General features: G+C 40.2%; 1 protein-coding gene across 1 annotated transcript; it reads left to right on the plus strand.

The window, feature by feature from the left end:
• Positions 1-3,024: 3,024 nt before the first annotated feature.
• Positions 3,025-17,484, plus strand: TRHR (thyrotropin releasing hormone receptor). Its single transcript, XM_013179937.3, has 3 exons — positions 3,025-4,291; positions 16,112-16,525; positions 17,324-17,484. The coding sequence occupies exons 1-2, from the start codon at positions 3,491-3,493 to the stop codon at positions 16,517-16,519; spliced, it is 1,209 nt and encodes a 402-aa protein (XP_013035391.2). The 5' UTR covers positions 3,025-3,490; the 3' UTR covers positions 16,520-16,525; positions 17,324-17,484.
• Positions 17,485-24,440: the final 6,956 nt, after the last annotated feature.

Consider the following 24,440-nt stretch of genomic DNA (forward strand, 5'->3'; position numbering starts at 1 on the left):
ATGGGAAAAAAATTGCACGAGAATGCTGTTAGCTAAGCGCTGTACAGCACAGGGTGTATTGACACTATGCTTCCCCTCTCCCTCCCACCCAATGGGTTGTACCAACAGAAACTTAATAGCAAGAGTCAGCGCATTTCAGGGGCTTGTTTTTCTGCCTGTTGCTCGGACTTGCTAATGGCATCTGTGCTCATTTGTACATGTAGTGTCACTTGATGCCTGGACCAACAGGTATGTGTATAAAACGGAGTAGCACAGGTTTTAAAAGTTTCACAGTGATCCGTGGTCCATATGCTCTCAAAATTTCTCTGGCACAGCTGCTGGGCTTGCATGTATTAATGCTGAATTGTTTTGAAACTAGCCAGTGTATTTTGAAGGCTGCAATATTGCACCCACCAACACCGCTGCCAGCAAAATTCACACAGCATTAAGTGAAGAAAAAGCTGATCTTTTACTGTTTTCCAGATTCAGCACATGATCTCTGACTGATGGTTGTGTTACAATGATTTGAATGTATCAGACAATGCACATCACATGGTGTTTGAGTCAAGTCCGTGACACCAAATGCTTTAATTACATAGAACATATATTTACACTGTCTCGAAATTATTTCTGTAATAACTGCAGGTTTTACACGAACATTATAAGTCAGGGAAGTACTACATGGAAAGAAAAGGGAAGTGCTGTTGATCAATACTATCAAAATCCTCTGCACACCTCCTGTAGATATACTTACCATTGCACCTTTGCACGATAAGCCAAGCCATCTATTTCCCATATCCTACAGCCAGTCATACAGTGACAGCTCTGTACTTTTTTCATTACCAGAATACAACACTTGGAAAAGAGCCATGGAAAGTAAGCTGCTGGCTGAGACAAGGGGGTCTCTCCCGTCTCTGATATAAACCAGTAGCAGATGCAGAAGACTAGCCAGGCTAGCATGAGATAATACGTTTCTTGCACATCTTCCAGACTTCGCATAGTCTCTTCCATGTCATGTGGGCTTTTAAATATATTCCAGGCTTTCTGCGTTCCATGTCCTCTGCCATGCCTTCTAGAACTGCAAAAATGTACGTGCTCTCAGAGACACTTGTTCTGCAACCTCAGCTCAGACCTGCCTACAAGAGCTAGCAGAATAGATGGAAACATGACGAACAAGCCTTTACAGCAGGACAGTGCGGCAGAAAGACATCAGTCACCACTGAAAGAGAAATCAGTCTGTGGAGGTGCTGAAAATTTTGGATTCAGCTGAAGTCACTGAGGGCTAAGGGGTTAGTTCGTTTTCCTGCTTTGAACTCTTGTCCAGCTCCCTGCTGAGTTTGATCCCTGCTGGGTCCCTGCTTGCTGCCACTAAATATGTGCTAGTTCACTCCTCAGCTCCCCCTGGTGTGCTTTAATGCTTTGTGGTTCATACTACACACTCTACAGCCACATAACTTTAGAAACATAGATTGCTTGGTAACGGGGAAAGTCCTCAGTATGAAGAGTAAAATGTTGAATGTGAAGGGCTGTGGGGAGGAATCATGTTTCTGTCACCCAAGCGTTACGATAGCACTGGCCTTCATTCAGTTGTACCCAGAACAAGGGGGTCTGCAGAGCGTATGGAGCAGGATCTCTGATGAGATCCATGATATCATTCTGTGGACAAAACACTGGTCAGGTAACCAGTAGCCTGGATTTTCCCATAGACACCGCCAGTGAATCTGGTTCTTCCCCCCCATTTCTTCATCTGTTAAAAAGGAAGAATGGTACTTGCTTTATTTGAGTTCTACAGATGAAAAACATCTGATCAATATAGAAGTGAGAAATGGTCAAAAAAGTGTCTGGAAAGCTTAACCAAGTGGCGTCAAACTTCTGAAATGGTTTGAGTCTCATTTCCAACTCCCACTCAAATGATATCCTCTTTTTGTCACAACATATTGTTTCAGTCTATTTAAAATCCTAGTTCTGCAAACATTACATCATGTGCCCCTGCTAATCCTTTTCTCTTGATGCTAAAATCTGTTTTGAAATCCAAGTTGCCTATCTCCAGTTGTGCAACATTTTATTATTGGAACCCTTCCTGAGCAAAGAGCACAAAGAGCAAAAACAATTGCCCTAAATGGAAAAAAAAAAAAAGGGGGGGGGGGGGGGGGGGGGGGACACGACAACTTTAAGGCAGATTTAATCTTCAACCTGTTAACATAATAGTATAAACAGAAACAATGGGTTGAAGCACTGTGATGGGGAGTTGACAATGGCTTTCACAGACCACTGGAGAAGGGTTTGCTATTGCAAATGCCTGGAGGCATTCAGATTTGCAGCAGGTTGGACAGAAAAGCTCTACATACATTTCCAGTCGTAGTTTGGCTACTGAACACTGCTACAGCATGCACTGATTTTTCATACATGCATCTGAAAGCATTATTTCTGCCTTTTGTTTATTTATTTGTCTGTGTTTTTACACAATTTGACTGAGCAAGGAGGAGTTCATTCAAGGAGAGGAGAATCTTCATTGAGAAAACAGTGGTGGATTAATAAACTTGAGGGGGGTGGGGACTGATCTCATTAAGAAGCAATTTGTGCTCCGAGAGTTTTATTGTTGCTGTGCTACAATCTAGAGAAGAGCTGAAAGGCCTCAGGAGTGACGACAATATCAATAGAGGTTTCATAGAGAATTGCCTGTAAAGTAAGGTAAAGTAAAGTAAGGTAAAGTACAGTAAAGTAAAGTACAGTAAAGTAAAGTAAAAGTAAATGAATTTTTCCTGCTGCTTTCAAAAGCTGTGATATATTTCTGTCAGCTCTGAAGGGCTGACAGCTCCCTGCAAAGCAGGAGGGAAGTGTAAATTACCTGCACTTCCACAAGCACACGGGGGAAATCAGAGTTTTAGAAATCAGTGGTTTTTTATTGCCAGTCAATCTCCCCTTTGTTTGCCAGGGCGGATCAATATGATCGATATGTGAGCTAGCCATCTGAGAGCAGAGAGGAAAAGCAGCGTGAAGCAGAAAACCTGGGAGCTTTACAAATCACTCTCTCTTTACCTCCCGCTGCTGTCTCCACCCTCGGTACATTGTGACTCCTCCTGGAAAGCAGCGATGCTGAAATCTGCCAGGGCTGGATCAGCTCAGTCCCGTGCAGTGCTTCTGCCAGCTGGCAGTGCAGAAGAGCTCTGCTTTCCCTGCCTCCTCATCCTCCTCCTCTGCAGCGTGGAAACCTCCACATGCTGTGTTTTCATGAAAGCCTCAAAGCAGCTGTGAGAGCACAGCTTTCTAACCTGTGTGAGTGAGCTGGAGTCTGGGAAGGATTCACCTGTCTGGTAACTGCATTTACAAAGGCTGAAAGTCCAGGTACTTTCAGGTGAGTGGAGGACAGGACAGCAATGGGACTGTGACTACATGGAGAATGTGCTCTGGGGCTACAGCTCATCCACGCTCTGCTCCACTCCCCCTGTTGCAGGGGACCATGGAGAACGTGTGCTGAGATCAAGTGCCAGGCAGGAGCAGCAGTGGGCTAATGAAGATGGAGAATGACACAGGGGACGAGCAGAACCACACTGGGCTTCCGCTGTCAAGCCAGGAGATCATTACAGCTGAATACCAAGTGGTTACCATCCTCTTGGTGCTCCTCATTTGCGGACTGGGCATCGTGGGCAACATCATGGTGGTTTTGGTGGTCCTCAGAACCAAACACATGAGAACTCCCACTAACTGCTACCTGGTGAGTCTGGCTGTGGCAGATCTCATGGTGCTTGTGGCTGCAGGACTCCCCAATATCACAGAAAGTCTGTACAGATCCTGGGTATATGGCTACGTGGGGTGTCTCTGCATCACTTATCTCCAGTACCTAGGGATCAATGCTTCTTCTTTTTCCATCACTGCTTTCACTGTCGAGAGATACATAGCTATCTGCCACCCAATCAAAGCTCAGTTCCTATGCACTTTTTCAAGAGCCAAAAAGATCATTATTTTTGTCTGGGCTTTCACCTCCATATACTGTATGCTCTGGTTTTTCCTGCTAGACCTCAATACAGTAGTCTACAAAGACACCACTGTTGTGTCTTGCGGCTACAAGGTGTCCAGGAGCTATTACTCTCCTATCTACATGATGGACTTTGGTATATTTTATGTTTTGCCAATGGTATTGGCGACTGTCCTCTATGGCCTGATTGCTAGAATACTGTTCCTGAACCCCATCCCTTCGGACCCAAAAGAACACTCTAAGGCATGGAGGAATGACGTGGCTCACCAAAACAAGCCTGTGAATTCCAAGACGACTAACAGGAGTTTCAATAGCACTATTGCTTCTAGAAGGCAGGTAGGAACAGCAGTTTAGAATGGTTTTCTGAAACTTAAAAATTCTTCTTTCAGAGAATACTAGTCTAAATATGTGGGAGTAAAACATATTATCTCTTTTGCTATGTTGTCAAGCTGAAATTTATATTCTGGTATTTATATATGTATACATAAATATGTATTTTTCTTGCCTGTTCATTATCACCTACTGCTAGGACTAGAAAAAAAATAGTATTTTATTTCCTGTATAAAAAAAAATAATAATAATAATTAAAAAATGGGAAGTGTCAAAAAAGAATAAAACATTTTAAACTGTAGCTTCTTTATATTGCAGCCTGTTAGTAATCCAGTCAAATATATAAAGTGACTCTTGAGTTACTTTTGAGATCTGAGAAGAAGGAACTAGCCTGGCAGTTTAGGAGACTTGAGTTTAATCCCAGCTCAGGCACTGTGTGGCTCTGCAAACATAGCTGAGTTCTTACTTTTTCTGTCTCTGATGCCCCTGTGAGAAGCCTACTCAAACAAGACTGTGTATAAAAATGCCTTGTAAATGCTAAGCATCTGTGCTGTTCTGTCTCAGAAAGTATTCTTTTGTGATGGTTCAAAATTGAGGCATAGGTTTGACTAGTTTCTTTGTATATCATTAAATATATGTGTGCTTGTATAGCTAGAATATAGTTAGTAGAATGATTTATGGCTATTTGCAATGAAGCTTACTACCTCACACTCGTGCAGCACTCAGCACGGTTGGGTCCAGTCCCGACAAATTCAGGAGCATCACTTTGCGGTCAGTTCTCAGGCACAGGCTCCAGCTGTGCCCTGCAGCTTGATGTGGGCGCAGAGGAGTGTGGCTCTGCACTGAGCAGCCCAACTCATGTCCCTCAGCAGCTGCTGCAGGGATCTGTACAGGGTGCCACTTCATCAGGCGAGATGCTTCTGCCTCCTGCACTGTACAAGTCCCTCGGGAAGTTGAACTGTGCACCTTTTCAAACAAGCTGAGTGAACACCCAGCTGATAAGTATAGCTTTATGTTCTTATTATTTTACAACAGTTGCTACTGTTTTATGAGAGAGATGGTTTCCCTTAGTACAGACAAGGAAATGACCTCAAAAGTTAACTGAGCTGCCTGCTAGAGCACTGAGAGCTCACAGAGTATTGGAGCTGTGCCTTGAAATGCACAACTGAAACATGTGGGCTAGGTTATAATTAATTATGTCTCCAATTATATTTAATATTCAGATTAGAAGTCTAATTTTGTTTTCCTTTATCCATTAATTAGTAGGAGAAAAAGATAATACACTTTTCAAGTTCTTAATATCACTTCAGCATGCATACTTGATAACTTATGCTTAGCATCACTTGAAAAGCACACAAGTTTTTTAAATTAAGCTTTGCAGACAGTGGATGCTGTTATATTACAAAATCAGGAAGCGAGGATTATAGTGTAATGCCTTTTTTTTGGTCTCTTATAAAGACAATGAGATGTTTTCTAAAATCCTAAATAACCTGGTGGATTAGACTTGCATCATTATGAGTAAAGCTAGCATTTTTGCATGGTACAATGTAGGAAGCAAAGCAAGGATAGTGTGGCAGTTTTAGTAACATTTGTATAATAGCAGCATACAAAATATACCCAGTGATGTAAAATGGAAAAACGCAAGTCCATATTCAAATAATCTAAAATCTCAAAAACTACTAAGACACGAAGTAAAAGAAAGACATGTAGAGCTGACAGTCAGTATATGACTTCTGCTGTCCTGTGAAGTTGTATACGTGCCTTCTTCTAGGGTGATAGAGTTGCATATGATATCCAACCTGTGATCTGTAGAGAAAGTGGCTGAAAATGTGATGTACAGGAACATTGCAACACAACATAATCAGCCCATGATCCTGTGACGGGTTGGCTCCAAATGGCAGCCAAACCCTAACCCAGCCGCTCGGTTACTCCCCCTGCAGAAAAAAAAAAAAAAAAAAAAACAAACGGGGGAGAAAATGGAAAGAACAGGAGTGAGAGTCCTTGTGGGTCGAGATAAAGACAGGGAGACCGCTTATCAGTTATTATTGTGAATAAAAAAGACTGGACTCGGGGAAAGTTAACTTCATCTACTGCCAACTTATGTCCCCTTGTTATAGCCCCAAGGTACACTCGGTCCCTCAGCAGTGCCCTGTGGCGGGGCCCTTGGAGCCAGATGGAACCAGCTGGAACCAACTGGAACTGGCTGGAACTGGCTGGAGCCAGCTGAAACCAGCTGGAACCAGCTGGAGCTGGCTGGAACTGGCTGGAACTGGCTGGAGCCAGCTGAAACCAGCTGGAACCAACTGGAGCTGGCTGGAACTGGCTGGAACTGGCTGGAGCCAGCTGAAACCAGCTGGAACCAGCTGGAGCTGGCTGGAACTGGCTGGAACTGGCTGGAGCCAGCTGAAACCAGCTGGAACCAACTGGAGCTGGCTGGAGCTGGCTGGAACTGGCTGGAGCCAGCTGAAACCAGCTGGAACCAGCTGGAGCTGGCTGGAACTGGCTGGAACTGGCTGGAGCCAGCTGAAACCAGCTGGAACCAGCTGGAGCTGGCTGGAACTGGCTGGAACTGGCTGGAACTGGCTGGAGCCAGCTGAAACCAGCTGGAACCAACTGGAGCTGGCTGGAACTGGCTGGAACTGGCTGGAGCCAGCTGAAACCAGCTGGAACCAGCTGGAGCTGGCTGGAACTGGCTGGAACTAGCTGAAGCCACCTGTGTCTGTCACGGGGCAGCCCAGGCCTCTCCTCACAGAGATCCCTGCAGGCCCCAACCTGCACCTGGGCATGGATACCAACTGCAGCTCCATTGCATTGTTACAATTAATTATTATAAGTAACCAGCTGTGAGCTTGCATTTATATCATATACAATGATGGGAGGTTAGATAGGTGTCCTCAGCCTTCATGCAGGCTTAACCCAATGATTTTCATAACCATTTTTGATAATGATTAATCCAACATAGCAGTAGCTGAATTAATTTACCCACTTAGTCTGGTGTGGGTTGCTCAACTAACATGGATTTAGCTTGACCTGGACTGCCAGGTCGTAACATTTTATTTAATTTTCTTCCCATTACCTCATCTATGTTTTGAAAAATCTTCCTTTGTTAAAAGTGGTCAAAAGTTGCTATGTAGCTGTAAAATAGAAGGCTTCATAGCCTACCTTGTCATACAGTAGCTGTATTTCATTTGAAGAGGAGTATCTGAAGCTGTTTCAAACTCATGGCAGAAATAGATTTTGTCATCCTGTTGTTTTTTAGACATTTTTAACATATATTATTGTGTTAGCATTTAACATGTACTGTCAACTTTGTGTTTTGATGTCAGCTTCCAAAAATTAATGTCAGGCTTCTATATACATTCAATACTTTTTTACTGTGAGTCATACAGATATGTAATTTCATTTGTTTTCTTCAAAAAATGGCAGTACATCACTTAGGTTTCTGGTATGAGTGTTAGCTCAAAGTTAGAAGGTGACTAATTAAAAACGTGAAGAGTAACTTGGAAATCACCCTAAATTCCACACCTGGGATGCTTCTTCACTCTTGACACCAAAGGAAAATAACAGGACAAGAGTGGAACAACTCTTGCACGGCATCTAGAATAGCTCCACGCTCAAGGAGGAAGAAAATACAGAGTAAAATAATAATTTTCTCACAACTGTGGATGACAGCTGCCTGAGCTGAAGCTGGGGGGGTGTATGGAAGATCAACAATGAGGTAAACAGGAATGAGGGAGTTGGCTACTGCAGAAGGATGGATGGACCATGCTCAGTTTTGTTAGAACAAATATTTCCAATTTCTAACATAACCAGACACAATGCCACAACTGAAGGGGAAAAAAAGAGGTCAGGTGGTCAGGAACTTTGTTTTATATTATTCTATGATTTAGAAAGAAGTCCTGAAATTTATTTTAGAATGGTGAGTCAAGCTTATTTTAACATATTTTTCCTCAGAGATCTCTAGGGATGAGCTCAGAATGAATGAGCTCAGACTATATGATATCTCCAAGGAATGAAAATCAGCTCTTCCAGGTAGAAAGTGATTCTCTGCTTACTCATTCCATTCCCTGCTTTCACCATCCCACCCACATGATTTAAAAGTCACTGAACTATATTAGTTCAAGGAAATACTTCCTTTGAATGTTTGAAAAGCTGACAAACCCAAAATCTATTCACTAAATGATCAATACCCTCATATCAATAACTAATGAAGGACAAAGTCTTCAAAGTACTATTCAGGGTCCCCTGAGGAGTTGTTCCCTCAAAGCACTGCAAGACAAAACTTAACGGGGAAGACAAATAAAAAAAATGTATAAAAAAATCAGTCCTTTTAAAAAAAAAAATCAGAAGAGAGGGAAAGGCACAAAATAAGTTTTTTTTTCTCATAAAATACCTCCATTTCTAATACATTTTTTTTCTTTCACAAAACAGCATACATTACTGCTGATATTGGACAATAACCTAAATTGGGAGTTATTTATTTATACTGCAGCTGAAGTTCTGCCAGGGAAAGAAGCACAAACACATACTTATAGAACATGTCAAACTCCATTCTTGTATCCACTTGTGAAGAGCTAAATCAACCCTATTTGTGCATTATTTATCCTGTTTTACAGAACTGTATGGGATAGCAGGGTTAGATAAACCTATTTTAAAAGTTTTCAAAAATAAAACTACTCTTATTTGATAGTGAAGCACTCCTTCTTCACCGGAGTCCATTTCCAATTCATTTTGTATTTTCCATCAGCCTTTCCGTGTCCCAGAAGGAGCAGTTCATTCTACCTCTTCTTTGTCAGAAGCTAAATACTCCGCTCCTTATGGAAAACAATGAGTCATTTATCACCATTGCAGAGCTTTTGGTCAGCCACTACAAGTCAGCAGGCAACACCTGACTGTCTCCTGAGGGAAGATCTCTGCCAGAAAAAGGTGCAGCATTGATGCGTTCAATTTTCAGAGAATTAGTTTGTGCTTAATGCTACATGGCATCAACTAGTGTTAAGCTTGTTTTTAGTACTGAAACAAGCAGGTAAAACTTTAAGAATGTGCTTAGTTTGTCACTTAAAGAAACAACTTAAACTCCTGTTAGGTCTAATGGAGCTGGTGATGACTGTGTTGAGCAGCGTTTCAGCTGTGCTCTACAAAGGAAATAACCTTGCTAGACTGAAATTCATATAGAGTTGAACACGGGATCCCTATGTGGGAAAGCATTTGACTGCCAATAGGGGAGTTTCAGTGGTGAAGAAACAGTGACATAATGTTTGCTGCAACAGAAAAATAGGAGAAAATGAAAAGGTGACTAAAAGTAAGGTGAGACCTCTCTGACCAAAAATAAACTGTATAGAATATTTTTGCTGAGTGATTTTCCCAATCTGAACCTGGGAAAACAGGATGAAATAGTCCTGGTGTACATATTTCCTCAAGTTAAACAGGAGAGCAAATTTTTTAAACATTTTTCACTTAATCTCACTTCACAGTAGCTGAAACTTCAAAGCTTAACAGAGGAAAGATCAATATGATTACAAGATGATATCTTGACAAAGAGTTATCTCTTAAGGCGAGATAGTTCAAAGTCCCTTTTACTTTATTGAGAGCCAAAGAAGGAACTTCAATGCAAATTCAATGTTAAGATTTATTTAACAGCTATATGATCTTGTGGACAGATGATCACAAGTCCCAGGGAAGTGGACTGAAGTTCATTCTTACTCACTCACCAAAAAATGCAGACTATGAATTTGGGGGTGTCCAATTAAACATATAATTCAAATTTGTAAAGTAGCCTGGTCCTCCTGAAGCACTGTGAAAATGTAATGCTATAAGACTAGGGTAAGCACTGCCTTTAGTGGCAACAAAGATTAAAGGTGGATATTTCAAGTAATTTTATAAGCAAGCGGAAGTATAACATCCTGGTCTATTTCATCAGTAAACGATTCTTCACTGATTTCAAACAACCAATATTTTAGTGCAATTATTCGTTAAGCTGTTTCATAGTCTCTAATAACTTCTCAAGAGTCCAGAGAAGAAAAAAGTTATTAAGATTTCACCACAACAACCAACGTAAACCTGCCCAAGAAAGAAACATTCCTACCTCTGCTTCCTGTTAGCTATGCACTTCATAAGAGGGTTCTACAGACTTTTCCTTTAGACTTTGAGAAGTCTTATTTCTCAAAAAGCAGAGGAACTGGAGCAATTTTTAGTGTATTTTTTCCTTTATCAGGCTTTAAAATGCTGTGAAGCAACTGCAAAGGTAACTGCAATAGTTAATCTCTGATTTTTCAAGTATGCATATGATGGCTTTAGCCTACCAATTTTCGTCTTTGTTATTCCAAAATAGCCTGTTATTGGTACTTGCAAACCATACATATTGTTAAATCTTCCAGAAAACTCATTCACAGAGTGTGTCCTAATCAAAATGAATAGCAATTGAGGAATCTTATTAACTGCAGTTACAGGCATTGATAGCATGTAAATAGTAATGTGTGTGCCTAAATTCAATCTGGAAAAAGCACAAGTGCCTGTACCTAGGGTTTGACTGTATAGTCCATTACTGAAAATTGCAGAGAAACTAAATTCAATATAGTCAGTTCATTGCCTTTATCAAGAAGTTCATATTCAACTTATATTTATATTCACATACCTATTATGGCTTCATCTTTACACATGCCTGAAATTCAAGGTAATAATTCTTTAGTCTTTAATCATAGCCATCCTTTTCATAGTCTTTGCACCAGCATAAAAAGTAGCCCTGCTTAACTCACTCCAAAGGGCAGGTGGAATAAACAGGTTTTGCAGTATAACACACACATGACACCAAATCCAGGTGTTGTAGGAGCTGAATGTTTACAGAAGCCTCACTGACTGCAAGCACCATTGTATGTGTCTCCCATGGCAGGTGTTTGAGAGTATTCTCGAGTCTGCATTCTGGAAAGACATCAAAATATCAGCAAGAATGAAAGTTTCCCTGTAAATGCTGGGTGCATATTAGAGGAGACAGATGAGCTACCGAGATATATTTGTACTTGCAAAAATGTTTATTGATATGGTTCTGAATGAATTATGAGTATTGTAGAGCAGAAGACAAAAAAGGCCAAACTACTTTTTCAGTTTATTTATTTAAAAACAATTATGCACGTGGCTGTAAGTTTCAAAATAAACACTTTTTTTTTTTTTTCCATGCACAGCACCACCACAATTTCAGTAACCTTAAGCACCATTTGCTTGCAGAAATAAAAGATAGTGGTTCTTATTTGGACTTTAGAAGGTGTTTAGCGGCTTATTTTAAAGTTGCCATTTAGGACAATGAATTCAGAAAAAAATCATTCAGAGAAAGCTGAAGGACAACTCCAGTTTCCCTTCTTTTCTAAAATTCAGGGCCACTGCACATTTTATGCATTCTGTTCACAAGTCTTTTATTAAAAAGACCAGAGATAAAGAAAAACTTCGTTTCATGAATAGAAAATGTTTTGTTCAAAGTATATCAGAGCAGTTTTCTCAAGTAAATAGAGGTTCACTAACAAGTAACACTAACCAACAAAGCTATCAATGCTTCTTTATGCTCTACAGTATGAGAAATGCTACGTCTACTTTTTTTTTTCTCTTCTTTTTTTGGCTATGGATACTTTACTTTTTCTACCTGTGTTTCTGTGTCTAGTAGCACAGGTACTAGGATCTCTCAGCATTCCTAAAATGTTAATGCTGATTTTTCTGAAGATTTGAGTCATTTTGTTCTGTTCAGAAAACAGAAGTGGGAAAATATCTTGAAGACCCAGGCATTGCGGGAAGGAAGAAGAGAGTGAGAGAACTTCTAACTTAAGGACAGAAAAGGGATATGCCTGCCACACACACGTGCACACGCACACGCACATGCACACACACCATAACTTGGGGGAAATTAAATCCTCTTTTGTTCTAAGAGTACCTGTACCTATTCTGTGAGCTACCTTGGCAAGCAGCTCATTACCTTTGAAAAGAGAGCAAGAAGCCAGGGGAAACAGATAGAAAGACAAGGAAGCAACCTACTTCCCTTGAGTGGCAGCTAAGAGCCCATACTTTGGCTGATGTCCCTCCATGCCTGATTAGAAAACGTAGGTTATCTTCCAGTGAAACTCTTCTCTATTTGGATGTGCTATGTGATGAACTGCCCTCTAGAAAAACTTCTCTGTTCACTCACAGCAGAGCAGACTTGGATTCCAGCTAGCAGTGAAAGATGAAATTTTGTATGGCTACACGAAATCTCAATCATATCACTTAGTTTCACTTGCAGTTTTATTATACCAAAACCTTACATTCATTTATTTAGTCCTCTTCCTCACTTCACTGTACAACTTGCAATACTTATTTTGGATTACAAAACCACAGACTGGCATATACGATCTCTGCATTGCTGTGAACACCACCAAGCATGAGAAAGGGATATCAATGAACACAGCCGAGCACAAGAAAGGGAGATACTATTGCATGCTTTTAAAACACCAGTGATTATATTGCACAGTGACTTCGTAAGTATGACTATGACTTTTACCTATCAATGTAAGAAAGATTAACAGTCAAAGGAGAAGGAAGCAACTACTAAACAGCGGATACCGTGGTAATGAAAATGCCTTGTAAAAGCACTCCCTTAGAATTACAAGGTTTTAGAGCAGGAAGGAAAGGAGGAAAAATCAATTCTGAATAAAAATATTGGGAATCTGATTACATAAATAAATAAATAAAAACATTTTAAGTTTTTTTTTTTCAAAACATTACCAGAAACAAGAGATTAGATTTGAAGAGTGGTTGCATGCAGCCAGCAGCATATTCAATCTCAAACACTTCGCTATCATTCAAAGTACACTTGAAATTTGGACTAAAATTGATTTGTCTCAAAGCTTTTTAATTGTGTTTTCAATTTCCTTAACTGAGAATAATTTGTACTCTGAGTATAGAATATGCAGTGCATATCCACGAGCAAAGAGCAATCAGTGAATGTTTGTCTTCACCTGAGTAATTAGTGGGCATGTTAGTGCTCTGCAGACTGATCTAAAGGCCTTTGCCCCTGCTTTCAGAGAGTTTTGATGTATGGTTAGATAGAATAGGTATTAAAAAGAAGGTTCTTAAAAAAATTTACCCCCTTTATGTTAATGTCCCACTCCACTGACAAAATAATTAGCCCCTCCAAAAAAAGAATATTTAGTTATGTTTCATATGAAGTTATTTGAGAAAGGTTATGACTAGACAATGTCTTCTCTGGCATAAAGCTTGGCAGTGCCTAGCTAACTTGGCTCTTGTAAACACACTCAAACCCGAAGACTGAATCAATCTCAGGTCAGGGCACTTTCTGCAGTGGCCATGATATTTTTTATCTGGTGCAAAGAACCGGTTCTAAAATATTGTAAAATCAGTACGCTGAGTACAAGCTCGTGATGTTAGATAGAAGAAAAATGGACGCAAAGCCACAAGTACAAATAAAGTTAGTTAATATACAGCACAGCACGTATGTATATGTATTTCTGTCATATAGGACTTGAAGGGTAACAGCATTTTTTTCGTTGAGGTACTGTATCAATTACATGGCTTAAAATTTCATGAGTGAATATCTTCCCATTTCCTGATAATAATTATGATCAATTTGCTTCTCGTACAATCTGGGATTCAAACTGACAGCTGCCTCATTGTAAATGATTCTCTGAGCAATTGTTCTTTAAAGATGTACTCAGAAGAAATTTAAGTTGCCACTGATCAGTGGGTATTTTAACACGGTCCCCTGCTGAGCTTCTGGTAGCAAAGTATCCTGATGCCTGTGTAGACTATTACCCACACTCCCTCTGAATGCCTGAGCTGTTGCAACACATCTGTTAATTGGACTCTCATTGTTAATCCAAGCTCTACAAAGGGTTACTTTCTTCCTCTAAATGTGGATTATTTTGAATGATTATTCTCAGTTGAATGGATTTGCTCAGTTTCGAGCCGCACACTGGGGCCAAACTGGAGGAAGGAAAGGAAGGAGATAAGGAGTCCCCAATCTTTGCGAGCCAGAGCAGGTCAGCACTGAATCACCTCGCTCCTTGCAGCCCTGCTCACAGTACTGTTTGTTCTAGAAATGACTCAGATATAAGGCAAAAATCATCTTTTAGGTACTTGAGACATTCGCATTTGTGATTTGCTCTGTTCCAGTGATGGCTTTTGCACAGCAAACAAGAAAAGCTATGTAGAAGTCATGAAAAGATGTATTGGTCAACTGAGAAAACAGGGAGATAAAATTTCTCAGTCTGATTTTTGTCTCCTACTGAACAGAAATGTAGGGAAATCAAAAGTGGGGGTAAGGGGAGGAGAACTGTAGTATCAAGCTGTAATCCTTGAATATGTGCATATAAAGTTAGATAGATACATATGTAGAGTAAGTTGTCTCTTCATCCCATTCTTTATTGTATCTGTAACAAAAAACAACAAAATTGGGAATATTAGTATGTGTCTTTATAGATAGAAAAAAAAATCACCTTTAGATAATGAGATTGCATGTTTTCTGTATAATGAACTATCTGATCAGAAGATAAATTATATACTATAACTTCAAACAAAGGAACCACAACTAAACCTAACATCTCTATGTAAGTGATTTTAGTGGAGTTATCTGTCCCCCTTGGGCATCAGCTGAAACTCATCTCTAATCGATCTACGTCTATTGGTTCTGCAAACAATGAAATTATAACCCAGACAGCCAGCATGTGTTCTGTGGCTACAGAAGTTGCTATTTCATTGAAGTATAACTTCGGGTACCCAAGGTAAAAAGAATAAAGTATAATATGACTGAAGCAAAGGTAAAAAGAAATTCTTCAAAATACTCTGTCAATAGATAGCAACATTTTTATGTCAAGAAGTAAGGCAAATAGTAAAAATAATAATAATAATAAAGACACAAGTAGCAGCTATAGCTCACCAAACTCAGTGCAACTGCTCTCCAGTTCATGTGCACACAGTTAAGCAAACCATCTCCTAACCTATGTGAGGCCATCCCACTGTATTATCCCAGTGTTTCCCATTTCACTGTACTTTCTACCTTGTTTATTAATACTTTTTGAGCTTTCTTTAATGTGGAGACAAGAGATTACAATATATTATATATGTCAGGATTACTATTACTATATATATAGTATATATATACAGTATCTACTAAAAGAAAATTGTTTACAACAGAAAGACTCTACATTTTTTTTTTAATAACTTTAAAAATATTTCTTATTCACTTCATTTCAGATGTCCTGGGTTTTCCCAAGGTTTGTTTTTTATTTTTTCAAAACAAACTTACACAACAGATACAAGCTCTTATAACAAGGTTTTATCGTAATCCCTTATATTTCTGTTTCCGTAAACTGTAACTGCCATTTCAGACAAAAAAAAAAAAAAAAAAACTAATGAAGATCTAATTAAATATTAGGATTTAAGGATTAGGTATAAATCTAGTTACTTTAAAAAATATAATACTTTTGGCTTTTGGAAACCTTTTTAAGGTAGTTGTTAAAGTGGATTATGTAAATAGGCTTCTAAAAAAAAAAAAAAAAAAAAGGAGGATCCCTTTTTTCCACCTAAAACACTTTCTTCCAGTCTGAGGAGTTGCAAAGTCTACAAAGAGTCATTTAACAAAAACTGGGAGAAATCTGAAGCCAGGTTTGTTGTTCTTCTTCTTCTACTACTACATAATAACTTTCTGAATCAAACATGGGTCTGAAATTCACAGCTGAAAAGTCTGTCAGTAGTTTTGCACTGGCCATAGAGACGCAGGAACATACACGTTCCTTCCAAGCTGTGAGTACTAACTTCCTGCCTAACTTGGGTCTCTCCGTGTTCCCCCAGGTCACCAAGATGCTGGCTGTGGTGGTCGTCCTATTTGCATTTCTGTGGATGCCCTACCGAACACTGGTGGTTGTCAACTCCTTTCTCTCTAGCCCCTTCCAAGAAAACTGGTTCCTGCTATTTTGCAGAATCTGTATTTATTTAAACAGTGCCATCAATCCTGTAATTTACAATCTCATGTCCCAGAAATTCAGAGCAGCCTTCAGGAAACTCTGCAACTGCCAGCAGAAGCGGGACAAAAAACCTGCCAGTTACAGCGTGGCCCTAAATTATAATGTCATCAAAGAGTCTGATCACTTCAGCACTGAACTAGAAGATATTACTGTCACCAATACCTATCTCTCCTCTGCGAAAACATCTATTGGTGACACGTGTTTGTCGTCTGGGGTAACAGATAATGCCTTTTGATATTTGGTATGTATTCCTCATGAAGCAGAGCGTGTTGATGTGCAGTAGGTGGTGCTGGGATAGCTTTCAGGTGGGGCAGGGCAGCTAAGGCCTAGCGGGGTAAGGTTGGTGGTGACGAATGATGCACCACAAAACGGGGCACTGTCACTGCACTGTGGGGAGGGAGAACTGCTCAGGTCGGGAAATCGGTGCTCAGGGTGCCTTGCGCTGACCATGATGTGACCAGGAGGGTCTGGGGCATGGGGAACAATGAGAAGAAATGTGTAGGTTAAGCCTTACTCCCTGAGAAGCAGAGGGCAGTCGTGGGGCACCAGGGCATGGTGCTCAGGCACAGTGCCTCATGTATGGTGTCTGGCAGAGGGGTGGAGCTCAGCAATTCCTCCTGGGCCATGCTCTGACTGCCTGCAGGAGGGTAATGGGGTGTTTTCTTGTGGGTTACCCCTTCCAGGTTGGGGGCAACTAGCCCAGTGCCACCATGCAGCTGGCACAAAGAGAAGACACAGATCTCTCACACAGCAGCACTCCAGTCCAGAAAAGCCACATCCATTTCCATGCTAGATGTGCCGTCCCCATAAGTAGCACATTTCTCTAAACCAGATTTCTTCTGTGTGATAACGCACATTACTGTTTTCAAGATACCTTTTTATGCAACAATCCTTAACTACTGTTCATAAGCCTGTATACCTAAGCTCTTACAATAGAGATGATGCACAGAAGGAGTTACTTTTTAAATTTATTTTTGTAGATGTTATGAGGATGAAAGGTATTTCTTTCTCACTTTGTTTCTTCTCTCCTAACTTTCAGGCCTGAGACCCACCTTGTTCTGAGTATGCAGCCATACAAATCCTCTGTTCCACCAACCTGTATGAAATACAAAGAAAGGCATTTCTGCTCACAGAACTGCAGGAGTTACCATATATCGCTACACACCTGTCTGCTTCCTACAAGAAAACACAATTCTGGGGGGAATTAAAGCAATATACTGCCAAGTCTAATTGAATGAAGCACTTAATGTAACTTCAAGCAAGTGAGTTGACTTCAGTGGAATACACAAGTCCTACACCTCACGTATAAGAGGTGAAGAAACTTGGAGACTGCCAAACAGTAGTCCATGCTTCTCAAAAGAGCAAGGCTGCCTGGGACATCTCTATGGACACAGAGCAGGACAGAGCCTTCTTACATGCTGCTGCGTGTCCTGGGAGGGCTCGCACTGCACTGAGTGTCCAACAACAGCCAGAACTGCTGCCTATGCAGGAATGATCCTCCATTACTTTCTGTGGGGCCTCCCACAGAAATGCAGATCTAGTAGTAGATATCATAACACGCTTCAAAAAACAGATATCTGATAGCAAAGAGCATGAAATCTTTTAATCTTTTCTATTTTTTTTCTTTCTTTCCTTTTTTTTTTTTTTTTTTTACCTTTAACAGCTTGAAATATGAAGGCTCTTCAATCAATTCACAGCAGGGAATAAATTAAAAAATCAGTAGGAAGCTTTCAAAAAACTTAATTTTGTTCAGCCAGCTAGTTTAGAGATGGACCACTTGAAATATAAATCTCAGCTAAAACTGAATCCTCTCTAAACCTGACATATATTGGAGAGTATTGGACAGGTTTTTACTAGTTAATTTTATCTTTGTTCAATAGCAATTGTCTCTCAGGCTGCTACAAGAGATTTACAGCTTCAGTTTAGATAATGCCTAAAGAAAAGAGGAAAACGATGAGAAAAAAAGTCAGAGTTCTCTTCATTTTTCTTTTCAAAGGGTATCCATTATAATATTCCAGGATGTAAAAAGTGTCTTGAAAGGTTGATTGGTTGTATATTTGTCTGGAAAGAGAAAATGCTGTGAAAGCATTTCTACCTTTTCTTAATTTTCCAAGTTCTTTGTCATGTTTCCCTTTCCCTTTCCCTGTCCCGCAGCCTTTGCTGTGTCCTCTCCACTGGGGCCACTCCTCGGCTGCATGAGCAGCACCAGCTGCACGCAACGGGCCGATGGGCCATCAGTGTAGTGCCTGAACACCCACACAGCTGGAAGGTGGGTGTCAGGATTCTTCTGCTTTTAAAATAACAAGGAAAAGGTATAATAAAGTCACTCAGCAGAGAAGTAGGCAAAGCTGGCTGAGGCTCAATAGTCACAAGGGAAGAATATAGATGTTAGTCTAGCAAGAGTACCTAGCAATCATATTTCATAAATACAATATAGTAGGGGTGTAGGCTTTGAGCAAGCCTTTCCTTGTTCAGAGATCAATGTGAAATTTGAGTTCTGTGGCATTTCACTGCTCACTCTTGACTAAAACTACAGTATCCTATCATAAGGGCAGTCAGAGAGAGCTACCACCACCCATATAACACTTCCTCCAAAGCAACTGCCACAGTAAAACTAAATTACCTGGGAAACATTATACAGACATTTGTATTTACTTAACCAAGAGACACATCCAAGACAAGAGCCAGTTTCCCTACCTAGATCAGCAGAGCCTGATCGTGCAGTCAGGCAGAACAGCTCACAGCTGACCCACAGGATGCTGCTGGAGGACACGCGTGTGGAGGCGGCCACCCATGGGGTGGGCAGGTGATGTTCATCAGCCAGGCAGCTGTGTGCTAGCTAACACAGGCTTACAGGTTTATCCCCACCTCTGTCAGAGCACCACGGCTTGAACCAAAACTCTTATAACTTGACAAAATCAGAATTAAATTCTGTCCTTCATTTGCCATCTAGATCCAAAAGTAGCTCTGCTTTCTCAGTCTGTGCATCTACGGTCCTTTTTTACACCCATATTTTAGCAAGGTTTCAACTAAAGGCTAAAATTTACGTGGACAATTTTGTATACACCTTCACTTGGAATAACAAGTAAAAATGAATGATTTTATGCTGATATTTGTACAAACAGAAATGATTATGCATACAAAATTGTGTGCACAAAGACAATATATAAAATTGCAGATGTAAGTTCAGGTGCAGTTTTAACTCATAATTTATTGTGACTATGTCTTTATGGATGTTATTCATGAAATATCTACTAATTTTACACTGATTTCCACATCTAGTGCTATGAAACTTTGCTAAATAACATGCTAATGTGATTTGAGGTCTAGTTCTATGTTTGTTCTGTTTATAACAGCAACCAACATTTTTTCTTGTATCTGGGCATAATAGATTAGATATGTGGGACTGTCTTTATTTAAAAACTTGTGTAATTTTAACTTTATTGATAATATTATAGCATATTTTTTTGCTAGATGTGAAAGTGGCTGGATGTCAACTACTGACTGAAGTAATGTAACTATTTATATACATATTTTGTGCTTAAAAAATTCCTCTGTAACATTTAGCTTGAAAGAATTGTCTGAATGGTAGCACTATTGAAATCCATGTCTGTATCCTCATATAATGACTTTGATGTAAGAGATGGGGCTTTTAGAGTTTTGGTGGTTTTTTTTTTTTGGAACTTTACCCAACAATTGACAGAAGAGATATTGTTGTAGTATCTTGTTTTTGGAGCTCTACTGTTTCCAGTGTGACATAGTGAGATGTTGCAAGCTTCAGTGTTGGTAAATCGTGCAGCTGAGAGAGGTTTTGTGTATTTAAAGCACACTTCAGTTGAAATTAGTGCATGGCCTCTTTGAGGTCAGAGTTAAGGATGTGTCCAAGCAGCTCCAATACCGTGAAGGTGTTTATGATGCTGCTGTGGAAATGAATGGCACAAGTCTAATGATAAAGCTATCACTAGCTTCACTTCAAAAAGATGTCCAATGACTGACTGAGAGACTGATACTGCTTCAGGAGCTGCTGCCTTAGTCTTTTGCTACACAGGATCAGTCACTCAGCCTTTGCAGAAAGACAGGCATTTCTCACTTGTTTTTGAAAAGCCTTTCTACAATGCAAAAAAAAAACAAACAAAGCAAACAAAGCAAAACAACATCAATCTCTCATTTTCACCAGGGGAAAAAAAAAAAAAAAACACACAAACAAACAAACAAAATTGTTTCAAGAGTGTGCAAAGCTAAACTCTCCTTTCAACAATGCTGCATATACTTATTTGTTTCTCCATCATTGTATGAATTCTATTGTGTATAGTTATTTGTTTCAAACTGCAGTGAAAATTCAAAATGATCTTTCACCATTTAGTTTCTACTTTTTGAGATGGAATTATTTCTCTGATGTTTTGTTGTTTTCAATAAATGATTGTTTTCTCCTGATTCCTTCATTACTACTCAGATACACTGATACAGTAAACACCAGTGAATACATAGGTTCAGTTTATGTGACTCAGATGCAAGAATTCCTTCATTTTGTAGGTGAATTCTGGAAATCTGAATTCACACGATCTATGGAAGTCTCGCTGATTTAGAAGGATTCTCTTTTCCTCCTACCCAGAGTAATTCTGATCTCATTCTGTTACTGCATGCGGCTTATAAAGTTGTTTATTAATATGATCGTGAAATTGTTCAGTGCATATTCTGAGAAATATACCACTGATAAATGTTGTCCTCCCAAAAAAAGGAAGAACAATTTTTGGTCAAAAGAAGCATTTTGTAATTATTTGATGCATGCGACTGTGGAGATTAATTTGTGATGGACTTTTGTTGTTATTCTAATAAAGTATCAAGCAAGACAATTATACTGCAACTTTGCTTTTTAACAAGCACTTGAGTGCATACCTTTTTTTTTTTTTTTAACTTGCCTATGAACAGATAATTTAACACGATCCTTTGTCACCTGCAGGAGAATAAGCACTCTGAAAAATGAAGCTTTGCTTCCTGAAGGAAAAGCAGTTTGCCATCTAGCAGTTACAGAACTAAAATCAGAAGGAATTCACGTGAATCCATGTCCCTGCAACAAGAATTATAAAATATTCTAATAAAAAAAAATAATTAAAAAAATAAAAATAAAAAGGAAAGAAATCATCCTGGGAGTTTGGGTGGAGACAACAAGCCACTTTGCTCTTTGGTCCCCACGCTCAACTGAGTTGATTGTGAGTTGATTCCCCTCCTCACTGGGTACTGCTTTGATTTTCTGGTGGTGTCAGCCACTTGTGTGTTGACCTAACCTCAAAAGGATGAGTAGAAGTACTTGGTCTGCTCTGATTTTTCTCCATGTAGCACACAGAAAACTCACGCTCCTGGGAAGCACGTTTACATTTACACTGGGCTGAATTCCCTATGGGCTTAACTGAAGCTCTATCACTAGTGCTAAAGACAGGGCGCTCATTCTCCTGTCAGATCTTGCTGACTTTTCTGAAGCCCAGGTAGGAGGTTCCTTAACCCTTTCATGTATCGATTAAGAAACCTGCTGCCCAACTCAAGTTGTACATGGGGGTGAATCACCCCATGCATTAGTACGCAGTGGGGGCTGACCTGCTGGAAAGGTCAACAAGCTGACCATGAGGCAGGAACGAGACCTTGAAGCAACGAAAGCCACCAGCCTACTGGGCTGCATTAGGTAGAGCACTGCAAGCAGGTCAAGGGAGGTGATCCTTCAGCCCTGGTCAGCAGGACCCCCAAGTCTGCCTAGTAGGAAAACAGTGTGGTATTTCTTGTTCACTCACATCCTGGCATCAACCTGCAGTGACAGTGGCCCTGCAGGTTGCTGGTGGGGTGCTTTAGGTCCAGGCCCCAAGATCCCAGGAGACCGCAGTGGCAGCTGAAGTCCCCGAGCCCCTGGGGAAATAAGTGTAGTAAGGCTGGCCAGAGGCAGCTTCTGGCAAATGGGCTCTGGGTATGTTTTTAGCAGTCACTTCTACCCAGTCAGACTGAATATCCTTCTAAAAAAGCGTTAGAAGTATGCCCTATCTGGAAGCATAAATGTTCTGCTAAAAAAATACCAATGCAGCAATGCTTAAAAATACTTAAGAATATTTATTGGTCATCTATGCTTTTTTTCCATCTAATGGAGTGTGGCAGCCTGGCTCACGGTACCGGCTAGTACCAAACGGGATGGCAAAATCTCAGGCCAGAGGGTTCCTGTTGCATGAGTTGTGCATAAAATGTTGCTCATTTTATGTGTGTACTCTCTCCACACAGACATTTTTTCTTGATGATCACTAAGCCGAGAAATGCATTCTCGAAATGGTAATGTCACTACGTGATACTGAGGAATTTTTTTGGAAGTTTACCATGCATGTATTTTTGTTGCTGATTTGGTATATAGAGCTAAACAGGGAAGAAAAAGGCATTTGGTACACTTCATTAGTATTGAAGGCACAGTGATTTGTGCAACTTCAGAAGATTCATTCCAATTTATTGTCACTTTTGGGACAGAAATCTATAAAATATTTTTTCCTGGAGTTGCTTACGTCTTATTCCAGTATTAGATGTTACCATAATTTTGAGTGGGAGGGAAGTATCACAATATTTGATATCACAGCTTGCATTTGTCTGCCACTGTGTCAAAAGAACATGCCAACATGGCTCCGAGACATCTAACAAGTCATTGAGATGGACCCCCCCTGGACGGATGAATAACACCTGTGCAGGGATCTCTCAAGCTGAAAACAGTGCTCAAAAAGATATAGTCCTGGCGACAGGACCTTGCCAAGGACCTTGCCAACACACCAGGGTGAAGGGCTGCAAGGACACATGAGTGACAACACACACAGGCTGTGCCTGCAGGCTGTTACTGCTTGTGCAGACATGAGCACAGAAGACTGAGAGACTTGTGGTGTCGCTCCCAAATGTTCCAAAATAGAAAACACCACTGTCAGCAGTTAGTTGCAGTCATCAGCAATTATCTCTTTTCAAATCTGCAGTTATTGCACATATTTGTATGAACATGGTAGAGTTTCTGAGATCTCAGTTTGAAGCTAGTATTTAAGGAAGGACAATAAATTGGATCCTTGCTAGGGAAGTTTTATAACTGCGTAAACCTCCTGAAGAATAATCAGATAGACCTTAAAAGGCTGGTGACAGGTCAGCTAGCCAGCTGGAATTTGTCATGCCTTAATAAAAGCATATGATTTACAGAAATGGACCACTACAAAAAGAATAAGACAAAACAAAACCAAACCAAACAGCTGCCCTCACAACACATGCACTAACAAACAAATAAACATACACACAAACAGAAAAAAAAGAACAGAAAAAAAAAAGAAAAGCCAGCTATAAGGAAAAGGATGTGGTTACAGGAACTACCTGCTGGCCACAGGTCTGTATTATTCCTAAGATGAGTCTCGTTTGAAGAAAAAACGTTTGCAAGATCTTCTGGAACTTGTGTACTGTGCACTAGATGAAAGCGCAGGAAGCTGGGGAGATTTTGATAGACTTGACATCTCTTTCAAGAAAGTGGCACAAGTGCAAGAAAGAAGCTTCAGTTCACACGATCCAACACTGGGGAAAAAAACTTAAACAACCCTATCACCAGCCCATGTCTCATCAAATACTTGGTTGAGAGAAAAATCCAAATACTACCATAACCCCTGCTCAAACAGATAAAGAAATAAGTCTGTAAATATGTCTCTATAGGCAAGTCCCTTCAGATGCCTCAAGATCATAGATATGTCCTGCTTAAATAACCTCATGAAATGTCAGATACTTTTTATTCAGAGCAGAGCAGTCAATGAGCGTGGAAGGTCTTGTAAAGGATATAGAGATGTGCAAACTGCAAATGTGCTCTAACCAAAATCACATGGTGGATAAGACTGCAGTGAGCACGATCATTTCAGTGAAGGTCTAAGTGAGCAGCCATTGGAAAAGAATGGCTGTGTAGTTTGAGAGATTAATCTGGGGTGGCATGTTTCTGAGGAAATGTAGAGGCCCACAACATGGACTTAGAGCTGGGCTGAACTGCATTCACATCATCTGTGGAGATTGGCAGACTCTGAAAAAGTAATTTTACCCAGAGATAGATGCCTAAATTACGCAAAGTAAACTTCTACTGTAGCCATTTTCTCTGGCTTGGCCATAAAGACGAATTGAATCCCTGA

This window comes from Anser cygnoides, chromosome 2 (assembly GCF_040182565.1).
Source record: "Anser cygnoides isolate HZ-2024a breed goose chromosome 2, Taihu_goose_T2T_genome, whole genome shotgun sequence".
Classification (NCBI taxonomy): domain Eukaryota; kingdom Metazoa; phylum Chordata; class Aves; order Anseriformes; family Anatidae; genus Anser; species Anser cygnoides.